General features: G+C 63.6%; 1 protein-coding gene across 1 annotated transcript; it reads right to left on the bottom strand.

The window, feature by feature from the left end:
- Nucleotides 1-95: 95 nt before the first annotated feature.
- On the bottom strand, nucleotides 96-10264 carry GPKOW (G-patch domain and KOW motifs). The gene is given in 10 exon segments (XM_068178624.1): nucleotides 96-107; nucleotides 221-306; nucleotides 1991-2036; nucleotides 2038-2061; nucleotides 3176-3190; nucleotides 3192-3295; nucleotides 6712-6763; nucleotides 6765-6815; nucleotides 9226-9382; nucleotides 9999-10264. Coding segments are annotated over 10 exon segments (813 nt in total).
- Between the last annotated feature and the right edge of the window lie 949 nt (nucleotides 10265-11213).

The following is an 11213-nucleotide window of genomic DNA, read 5'->3' as shown; positions in this document are numbered from 1 at the left end:
GGGTCTGTGTAATTTGGGGAGGGGTCTGTCACAATTTCGGGGGGTCTGTGTAATTCGGGGGGGTCCGTCACAATTTGGGGAGGGGTCTGTTTTATTTAGGGAGAGGTCTGTGTAATTTGGGGAGGGGTCTGTGTAATTCAGGGAGGGGTCTGTGTAATTTGGGGGGGGTCTGTGTAATTCGGGGGGGGTCCGTCACAATTTGGGGAGGGGTCTGTCTCACCTGGCCCGCGTGCTCCCCCAGCACCACCATGACGCGCTCGGAGCTGCCCCGCGGCACCACGGTCTCCAGAGAGGCCTCGCGCAGCCCTGGGGCGGGGGGCACGGGGGTCAGGGGGCACGGGGGGCACGGGGCGGAATGGGGGGGTCAGGGGGCACAGGGGGGGGAATGGGGGGCACGGGGTCAGGGGGCACACGGGGGCACGGGGGGCACAGGGGGTTTTGGGGGGCACGGGGGGTTTTGGGGGGCACAGGGGGCACAGGGGGTTTTGGGGGGCACAGGGGGAATGGGGGGGCACGGGGGGGAATGGGGGGCACGGGGGACACAAGGGGTTTTGGGGGGCACAGGGGGTTTTGGGGGGCACAGGGGTTTTAGGGGGCACGGGGGACACAAGGGGTTTTGGGGGGCACAGGGGGAATGGGGAGCACAGGGGGCACAGGGGGGAATGGTGGGCACGGGGGGCACAGGGGGTTTTGGGGGGCACAGGGAAAATGGGGAGCACAGGGGGCACGGGGGATTTTGGGGGGCACGGGGGGCACAGGGGGTTTTGGGGGGCACAGGGGGACACAGGGGGTTTTGGGGGGCACAGGGGAAACGGGGGGCATGGGGGGAATGTGGGGCACAGGGGGCATGGGGGGTTTTGGGGGGCACAGGGGGACACAGGGGGTTTTGGGGGGCACAGGGGAAACGGGGGGCATGGGGGGAATGGGGGGCACAGGGGGCATGGGGGGTTTTGGGGGGCACAGGGGGTTTTGGGGGGCACGGGGGACACGGGGTTTTGGGGGGCATGGGGGGTTTTGGGGGGCACAGGGCAGTGGGGTCTGGGGGGGCATGGGGGGCACAGGGGGATTTTGGGGGGCACGGGGGCGGTCTGGGGGGCTTTGGGGGGCACAGGGGGATTTTGGGGGGCACGGGGGCGGTCTGGGGGCATGGGGGGTCAGGGGGATTTTGGGGGGCACAGGGCAGGGGGGTCAGGGGGGCTTTGGGGGGGTCAGGGGGGTCCCAGGGAACATGGGGGGCACAGGGGGATTTGGGGGGCACAGGGGGGTCAGGGGGCACAGGGGGGCTTTGGGAGGTCAGGGGTTTGGGGGGTCAGGTGGATTTTGGGGGGCTCTGGGGGATTTTGGGGTTCCCAGAAGGAATTTGGGGGAGTCCCAGGGGGATTTTGGGGGGCTCAAGTAGATTTTAGGGAGCTTTTGGGGGGCTCTGGGTATTTTGGGGGGGTCTGGGGGATTTTGTGGGTTCCAGACACATTTGGGGAGCTCTGGTGGATTTTGGGGGGGTCAGGTGGATTTTGGGGGTCCCGGCAGGTTTGGGGGGTTCAGGGGTATTTTGGGGGTCTCAGGCAGGTTTGGGGGGTTCAGAGGGATTTTGGGGGGCTCAGGGTATTTTGGGGGGTCCCAGGCAGGTTTGGGGGGCTCAGGTGGATTTTGGGGGGCTCAGGGGTATTTTGGGGGTCCCGGGCAGGTTTGGGGGGCTCAGGTGGATTTTGGGGGGCTCAGGGGTATTTTGGGGGTCCCAGGCAGGTTTGGGGGGTTCAAAGGTATTTTGGGGGGCTCAGGGGTATTTTGGGGGTCCCAGGCAGGTTTGGGGGGTTCAGGGGGATTGGGGGGGTCAGGGGAGGAAACGGTTTTGGGGTTTGGGGGAGTCAGGGATGTCAGGGTGATTTTGGGGGTTCAGGAAGGTTTTTGGGGTGCCAGAGAGGGGGGGGGGGGCCCTCGGGAAGGGTTTTGGGGGGTCAGGACCCCCCCCGATTCCCCCCGGGGGTCTCACCCTCCACCAGGTGCCCGTCGTCCGTGCGGCACACGCAGGTGTCGGGGGGCCAGCAGGTCCTCGATCCTCATCTGGGGGGACCCCAAAATCGCACCCGGGGCCGGGGGGGGGGGGGCAGCACCCCAAAATCCCACCCGGGGGGAGGGGCAGCACCCCAAAATCGCATCGGGGGGGGGCTGGGGGGGAAGCACCCCCAAAATCACAGCCGGGGGATGAGGGTACCCCAAAATCACACCCGGGGGGGGCAGCACCCCAAAAATCGCGCCCGGGGCCGGGGGGACAGCACCCCAAAATCACAGCGGGGGAGGGGGGGCACCCCAAAATCACACCCAAGGGGGCTGGGGGGGGCAGGGACTGGGGTCTGGGGTCACCCTCAGGAGGTTTGGGGGTTCCCCAGTGGGTCTTGGGGTTCCCGGGAGGTTGGGGGTTCCTTTCCCGGGGGGATTTTGGGGTTCCCTGGGTGGTTTTGGGGTACCGAGCAGGATTTAGGGCTTCCCGGCGGGTTCCTGGGGGATTTTGAGGTTCCTGGGGGTGGGTCAGGGGTTTTGGGTTCCCAGGGGAGATTTTGGGGGTTCCAGAGGGGTTTTGGGAGGTTCCTGGGGTCTTTTTGGGCCCCGGGGATGTTTGGGGGTTTTGGGGTCCCGGGGAACTTTTTGGGGTCCCAGGAGGGTTCCAGGGGTGTTGGGGTCCCGGGGGTTTTTGGGGTTCGTGGGGGATTTTGGGGTTCACAGGTGATTTTGGGTTCCCCGGGGGGGGTTCCCAGAGAGTTTTGGGGTCCCGGGGGTGTTTGGGGTCCCAGGGGGTTCCCGAGCTGTTTTGGGGTCCCAGGGGTTCCCGGGGGGTTTTGGGGTCCTGGGGGTTTTGGGGTTCGCGGGGGGGGGATTTTGGGGTTTCCCGGGAATTTTGGGGTTCCTGAGGTTGTTGGGTTCCAAGGGGGGGTTCCCGGTGGGTTTTGGGGTCCCGGGGGGGTTGGGGGCTGTTTGGGGGTCCCGGGGGGTGGGGGCTGTCAGTTTTGGGGTCCCGGGGGGTCCTGAGGGGTGGGGGCTGTCAGTTTTGGGGTCCCGGGGGGGTCCCGGGGGTTGGGGGCTGTTTTGGGGTCCCGGGGGGTCCCGGGGGTTGGGGGCTGTCAGTTTGGGGGTCCCGGGGGGTCCCGGGGGGTGGGGGCTGTCAGTTTGGGGGTCCCACCTTGCAGTTGTAGAAGAGCCCCCCCCCGGAAGGCCGTGTCCACGCAGCGCACGCGCAGGTCCCGCCGCAGCCAGTGGGGAGGGGGCGCGGGGGGGGGCGCCCCGGGGCTGCTTCGCGCTCCTGGGGGGGCCCGGGGGCGTCGGGGGTGGGGAGGGGGCCGGGAGCCCCCACCCCCCCAAAAACACAGCAGCACCCACAGCCCTAAAGCCCCCCCTAGACCCTCCCCAAATCCCCTGCACCCCAAAAGGATCAGACCCCCCCACCATGGGACCCCCCCCCCCCAGTTCGGTGGGGTGGGGGGGGGGGGGGGGGGTCACACCCCCCAAGGGTAAATGACACCCCCAAAATGAGAACCCCCCCAAAAATGAACCCTCCCCAAAGTAAGAGCCCCCCCAAAAGGACCCCCCACCCCCCCAAAATGAGAGCCCACCTCCATATGAGAGCCCCCCCGGGACCCCCCCCCAAAAGGAGAGCCCCCTCCCAAAGCCCCCCCAAAATGAGCCCCCCTCGAACCCCCCCAAAAATGACCCTTCCAAAACCCCCCCAAACTAAGAGCCCCCCCAAAAGTGACCCCTACAGCCCCCCCCAAATGAGAGCCCCCCTCGAACCCCCCCAAACTGAGCCCCCCCAAAATAGCCCTCCAAAAATGAACCCCCCAGGATGACCCCCCCAAATGAGCCCCCCCAAGCCCCCCTCGAACCCCCCCAAAATGAGAACCCCCCCAAAAATGAACCCCAAACCCTCCCCAAAATAAGAACCCCCCTTGAAAGCCCTCCAGGAGGACCCCCCAGCCCCCCAAAAATGAACCCCCCAACTAAAACCCCCCAAAATGACCCCCACAGCCCCCCCAAAATGAGAGCCCCCCCGAGCCCCCCGAAATGAACCCCCCAAACTAAGACCCCCCCAAAAATGACCCCCCCAAAATGAGCCCCTCCCAAAATGAGAGCCCCCCCTGAGCCCCCCCAAAATGAGATCCCCCCCCAAATGACCCCCAGAGCCCCCCCCAATGAGCCCCCCCAACCCGAGCCCCCCCGGCCGCGCCCCTCCCCCTCACCTGTGGCCCGGGGGGGGCTCCCTGCGCTTGCCCCCCCCCCGCGGGGGGTCCCCATCCTGCGCCCCCCCCTCCGGCCCCTTCCCGGGGGGCGGCCCGAGGCACCTGGGGGGGACTGGGATGGACTGGGAGGCACTGGGATGGACTGGGAGGCACTGGGATGGGCTGGGAGAGGGACTGGGATGGAACTGGGAGGCACTGGGAGAGACTGGGAGGCACTGGGATGGACTGGGATGGAACTGGGATGGAACTGGGAGGGACTGGGATGGACTGGGAGGCACTGGGATGGACTGGGATGAACTGGGAGAGACTGGGAGGGACTGGGATGGACTGGGAGGGACTGGGAGGGACTGGGAGGCACTGGGAGAGACTGGGAGGGACTGGGATGGAACTGGGAGGGACTGGGATGGAACTGGGAGGCACTGGGATGGACTGGGAGGCACTGGGAGAGACTGGGAGGGACTGGGATTGACTGGGAGGGACTGGGATGGAACTGGGATGGAACTGGGAGGGACTGGGATGGACTGGGATGGAACTGGGATGGAACTGGGAGGGACTGGGAGGGACTGGGATGGACTGGGATGGACTGGGAGAGGGACTGGGAGGGACTGGGATGGACTGGGATGGACTGGGAGAGGGACTGGGAGGGACTGGGAGTAACTGGGAGGGACTGGGAGGGACTGGGAGGGACTGGGAGAGACTGGGATGGAACTGGGAGGGACTGGGATGGACTGGGATGGAACTGGGATGGAACTGGGAGGGACTGGGAGGGACTGGGATGGACTGGGATGGACTGGGAGAGGGACTGGGAGGGACTGGGAGTAACTGGGAGGGACTGGGAGGGACTGGGATGGACTGGGATGGAACTGGGATGGAAATGGGAGGGACTGGGATGGACTGGGAGGGACTGGGAGAGACTGGGATGGACTGGGAGGCACTGGGAGAGACTGGGGGTCACTGGGAGGTCACTGGGGGTTACTGGGGAGCACTGGGGGTCACTGGGAGCACTGGGGGTCACTGGGAGGTCACTGGGGGTCACTGGGGGTTACTGGGAGGTCACTGGGGGTTACTGGGAGGCTCCCCAGTACAGACTGGGCACAAACCAGTCTGGAGCGTACTGGGAATTACAGTGGGTGGGGGGCAGCTGACTGGGATGTACTGGTCCATACTGGGACACTCCCCAGTGCTCGTTACTGGGGGTTACTGGTCCATACTGGGACACTCCCCAGTGCTCGTTACTGGGGGTTACTGGTTCATACTGGGACACTCCCCAGTGCTCGTTACTGGGGGTTACTGGTCCATACTGGGACACTCCCCAGTGCTCGTTACTGGGGGTTACTGGTCCATACTGGGACACTCACCAGTGCTCGTTACTGGGGGTTACTGGTCCATACTGGGACACTCCCCAGTGCTCGTTACTGGGGGTTACTGGTCCATACTGGGACACTCCCCAGTGCTCGTTACTGGGGGTTACTGGTCCATACTGGGCAGTCCCCTGCGCTCACTGGGTATTGGGGTTACTGGGGTTACAGGGGGGTGTCTCAGGGGGGTTACTGGTCCATACTGGTCCATACTGGTCCGTACTGGTCACTCACCAGCGCTCAGAGAGCGCAGGGGTTACTGGGGTGTCACGGGGGGCGTCACACCGGGGTTACTGGGGGTTACTGGTGTTACTGGGGTGTCACACCGGGGTTACTGGGGGTTACTGGGGTGTCACACCGGGGTTACTGGTGTTACTGGGGTGTCACACCGGGGTTACTGGGGGTTACTGGTGTTACTGGGGTCACAGGGGGTGTCTCAGGGTGTGTCTCGGGAGGTTACTGGTCCGTACTGGTGTTACTGGGGTCACAGGGGGTGTCTCAGGGGGGTTACTGGTGTTACTGGTGTTACTGGGGTCACAGGGGGTGTCTCAGGGTGTGTCTTGGGGGGTTACTGGTCCGTACTGGTGTTACTGGGTCACAGGGGGTGTCTCAGGGTGTGTCTCGGGGGGTTACTGGTGTTACTGGTGTTACTGGGGTCACAGGGGGTGTCTCAGGGTGTGTCTCGGGGGGTTACTGGTGTTACTGGTGTTACTGGGGTCACAGGGGGTGTCTCAGGGTGTGTCTCGGGGGGTTACTGGTGTTACTGGTGTTACTGGGGTCACAGGGGGTGTCTCAGGGGGTGTCTCAGGGGGGTTACTGGTGTTACTGGTGTTACTGGGGTCACAGGGGGTGTCTCAGGGTGTGTCTCGGGGGGTTACTGGTGTTACTGGTGTTACTGGGGTCACAGGGGGTGTCTCAGGGGGTGTCTCAGGGGGGTTACTGGTGTTACTGGTGTTACTGGGGTCACAGGGGGTGTCTCAGGGTGTGTCTCGGGGGGTTACTGGTCCGTACTGGTGTTACTGGGGTTACAGGGGGTGTCACGGGGGGGTTACTGGAGTTACTGGGGTGTCACAGGGGGGGTTACTGGAGTTACTGGTCCGTACTGGTCCGCACTGGGCACTCACCGGAGCCCGCGGGGCGCAGCGCGTGCTGGCTCACCGTCACCACCTGCCCCCCCCAGCTGCAGCCGCACCAGCGCCCGCCCGGCCTCGGGCAGCAGCGCCTGCACCTGCCACCAGTACACACCAGTTACGGACCAGTTTAGACCAGTCAGGCACCGGTTAGACCGGTTACAGACCAGTACACACCAGTTACGGACCAGTTAGACCAGTCAGGCACCGGTTAGACCAGTTACAGACCAGCACACACCAGTTACGGACCAGTTAGACCAGTCAGGCACCGGTTAGACCGGTTACAGACCAGTACACACCAGTTACGGACCAGTTAGACCAGTCAGGCACCGGTTAGACCGGTTACAGACCAGTACACACCAGTTACAGACCAGTTAGAGCAGTCAGGCACCAGTTAGGGATCAGTCAGACCATTTACAGACCAGTCAGACCAGTTAGAGACCAGTTAGGAACCAGTCAGACCAGTTACACACCAGTTAAGGACCAGTTAGAGCAGTCAGGGACCAGCTAGGGACCAGTCAGACCAGTTACAGAGCAGTTAGACCAGTCAGACCAGTCAGGGACCACTTAGGGACCAGTTAGACCAGTTACAGACCAATTAGGGACCAGATAGAGACCAGTCAGACCAATTAGGGACCAGTCAGACCAGTTAACGACCAGTTAACGACCAGTCAGCCAAATTAGACCAGTTAGGAACCAGTCAGACCAATTAAAGACCAGTCAGACCAGTTAGATCCCAGTCAGACCAGTTAAAGACCACTCATACCAGTTAGATCCCAGTCAGAGCCCAGTTACAGCCCAGTCAGCTCCCAGTAACCTCCCAGTTATCCCCATTAACACCCAAAGCTTTTCCCGTCACCTCCCAGTAACCCCAGTTCCCTCCCAGTAACCCCAGTTCCCCTCCCAGTAACCCCACTTCCCCTCCCAGTAACCCCACTTCCCCTCCCAGTGCCTCCCAGTAACCCCAGTTCCCCTCCAGTTACCCCAGTTCCCCTCCCAGTAACCCGTTTCCCTCCCAGTGCCTCCCAGTTCCCCTCCCAGTAACCCCAGTTCCCCTCCCAGTTACCCCAGTTCCCCTCCCAGTTACCCCCAGCACACCCCAGTCCTGCCCCAGTTGCCCCCAGTCCTGCCCCAGTTGCCCCCAGTGCCATACTGGGAGAACTGGGAGGTGTCAGCACTCCCCGTGCCCCCCTCAGGCCCCCCACCCCAGCACCCCCAGTGCCTCCCCGCAGAGCCATACTGGTTTGTACTGGTTCATACTGGTTTGTACTGGTTCACACTGGTTTGTACTGGTTCATACTTGTTCGCACTGGTCTCTACTGATCCATGCTAGTTTATACTGGTCTATACTGGTCTGTACTGGTTAGTAATGGTGTATACTGGTCTGTACTGGTTCATAATGGTTTATACCAATCCATAGTGGACTACACCGGTCCCTACCGGTACATACTGGTATGCACCAGTCCATACTGGTGTATACTGGTCCACACAGGTCTATACCAACCTGTACTAGTCAATACTGGCCTGTACTGGCCCATACTGGTCCATACTGGTCTGTACTGGCCCATACTGATCTACAATGATCTGTACTGCATCATATTGCCCCATACTGGTCCATACTGGTCTGTATTACCCCAAACTGGTCTGTACTGGCCCATACTAACTTGTACTGGTCCCTACTGGTCTGTACTGACCCATACTGGTCCATACTGGTCTGTACTGAACCATACTGGTCCATATTGGTCTGTATTACCCCAAACTGGTCTGTACTGGGCCATACTAGTCTGTACTGGTTCATACTGGTCTGTACTGGGCCATACTAACCCATACTGGTCCCTACTGGTCTGTACTGCCCCATACTGGTCCATACTGGCCTGCACTGGTCTATATTGGTCTGTACTGGCTTTACTGGTCTACACTGGTCCGTACTGCCCCATACTGGCCTATACTGGTCTGTACTGCCCCATACTGGCCTATACTGGTCCGTACTGCCCCATACTGGCCTATACTGGTCCGTACTGCCCCATACTGGCCTATACTGGTCTGTACTGCCCCATACTGGCCTATACTGGTCTGTACTGCCCCATACTGGCCTATACTGGTCTGTACGAGTCTATACTGCCCAGCACTGGCCCATACTGCCCAGCACTGGCCTATACTGGCCCATACTGGTCCATACTGGCCCACACTGGTCCATACTGCCCCGCACCACCCCACACTGGTCCGCACTGGCCTATACTGGCCCATACTGCCCCGCACTGGCCCATACTTCCCCGCACCACCCCACACCGGTCCACACTGGCCTATACTGGCCCATACTGCCTCACACTGGCCCATACTGGTCCATACTTCCCCGCACCACCCCACACTGGTCCACACTAGCCCATACTGGCCCGCACTGGCCCATACTGCCCCGCACTGGCCCGTACTGGTTCATATTACCCAGCACTGGCCCATACTGGCCCATACTGGCCCATACTGGTCCGCACTGGCCCGCACTGGTCTCACCTGGCCGCGCAGGCCGCGGTGGGGCCCGGCCTCGATGCTCACGGCGTCGCCCACGCCGAGCCCACCCTGGGGGGGCTCCCCGGCCCCGGGGGGGGCGGCCTCGGCCCCCAGCCCCAGCCCCCGCGGGCGCGGCCGCTGCTCCAGGGGGGGCACCACCCTGGGGAGGGACAGCGTCAGGGCACCCCGAAAATCACACCGGGGGTCACGGCACCCCGAAATCCACCCGGGGGGAGAGGGTCCCCAAAACCCACCCGGGGGGGGGGGGGAGAGCGCATTAGGGCACCCCAAAATCCACCCGAGGGTCAGGGCTCCCCGAAATCCACCCGGGGGTCAGGGCACCCCGAAATCCACCCAAGGGTCAGGTCTTCCCGAAATCCACCCGAGGGTCAGGGCACCCCAAAATCCACTCTGGGACTGAGGGGCTGCCCGCCAGGTTTTGGGGTGTCCCCACTCACTTGGGGAGCTCAGGGGTAACCCCATGCAGTTCCGGGGAGTCCTTCAATTCCGGGGTACCCCCTCCATTCCCGGGTGCCCCCCAGTTCCAGGGGGCCCCTCTCAGTTCCGGGGTGCCCCCAGTTCTGAGGTGCCCCAGTTCCAGGGTGCCCCCCCACCCCCAATTCCAGGGAGCCCCAGTTCCAGGGCGCCCCCAATTCTGCGGTGCCCCCCAGTTCTGGGGTGCCCGAGTTTTGGGGTGCCCTCAGTTCCGGGGTGCCCCCCAGTTCCAGGGGGCCCCTCTCAGTTCCGGGGTGCCCCAGTTTCGGGGTGCCGCTCACCTGGCGAAGGTGCGCCCGATGCCCTGGCCCTGGCTCCAGCCCATCCCCCGCAGCATGGCCAGCCCGAACTGGCCCACGGGCACGGCCTCGTAGTCCTGGGGGGTCTGCGGGCAGCACGGGGGGGCCGGGGGGCCCCGGGGGATTTGGGGAGGGTCTGGGGGGCCTCTGGGTGAGGGGGGGCACGCTGGGGGGCCCAGGGTGGGGTCACTCTGGGGGTCCCAAGGGGGTATTTGGGGGTCCCAGGGCTCCAGGGAAGGGTCACTCATGTTTGGGGGTCCCAAGGAGGTATTTGGGGGTCCCAGGGCTCCAGGGAAGGGTTACTCATGTTTGGGGGTCCCAAGGAGGTATTTGGGGGTCCCAGGGCTCCAGGGAAGGGTCACTCATGTTTGGGGGTCCCAGGGGGTGTTTGGGGGTCCTGGGGGGGTGATTGGGGGTCCCGGGGTGAGGTCACTTTGGGGGTCTCGGGGGGATGTTGACACTCTAGGTGTTCCGGGGGGGCACTCCAGGGGTCCCAGGGGACGTTTGGGGGTCCCAAGACAGGGTCAGTCACTTTGGGGGTCCCAGGGGACGTTTGGGGGTCCCAAGACAGGGTCAGTCACTTTGGGGGTCCCAGGGGATGTTTGGGGGTCCCAAGGCAGGGTCAGTCACTTTGGGGGGTCCCAGGGGATGTTTGGGGGGTCCCAAGACAGGGTCAGTCACTTTGGGGGTCTCAGGGGATGTTTGGGGGTCCCAAGGCAGGGTCAGTCACTTTGGGGGGTCCCAGGGGATATTTGGGGGTCCCAAGGCAGGGTCAGTCACTTTGGGGGGTCCCAGGGGATGTTTGGGGGTCCCAAGGCAGGGTCAGTCACTCCGGGGGTCCCAGGGGATGTTTGGGGGTCCCAGGGCTCCAGGACAGGGTCAGTCTGGGGGTCCCAGGGGGTGTTTGGGGGTCCCAGGGGACGTTTGGGGGGTCCCAAGACAGGGTCAGTCACTCTGGGGGTCCCAGGGGATGTTTGGGGGTCCCAGGGCTCCAGGACAGGGTCAGTCTGGGGGTCCCAGGGGGTGTTTGGGGGTCCCAGAGGGATTTCTGGGGGTCCCAGGGTGGGGGGCACGCTGGGGGTCCCAGGGGATGTTGGGGGTCCCAGGATGAGATCACTTTGGGGGTCCCAGGGGATGTCTAGGGGTCCCAAGGCAGGGTCAGTCACTCCGGGGGTCCCAGGGGATGTTTGGGGGTCC

The sequence above is a fragment of the Anomalospiza imberbis genome, unplaced genomic scaffold (assembly GCF_031753505.1).
Source record: "Anomalospiza imberbis isolate Cuckoo-Finch-1a 21T00152 unplaced genomic scaffold, ASM3175350v1 scaffold_52, whole genome shotgun sequence".
Taxonomy (NCBI): domain Eukaryota; kingdom Metazoa; phylum Chordata; class Aves; order Passeriformes; family Viduidae; genus Anomalospiza; species Anomalospiza imberbis.
The sequence above is the reverse complement of the archived record's forward strand: the minus strand, read 5'-3'. Positions and strand labels throughout refer to the sequence as shown.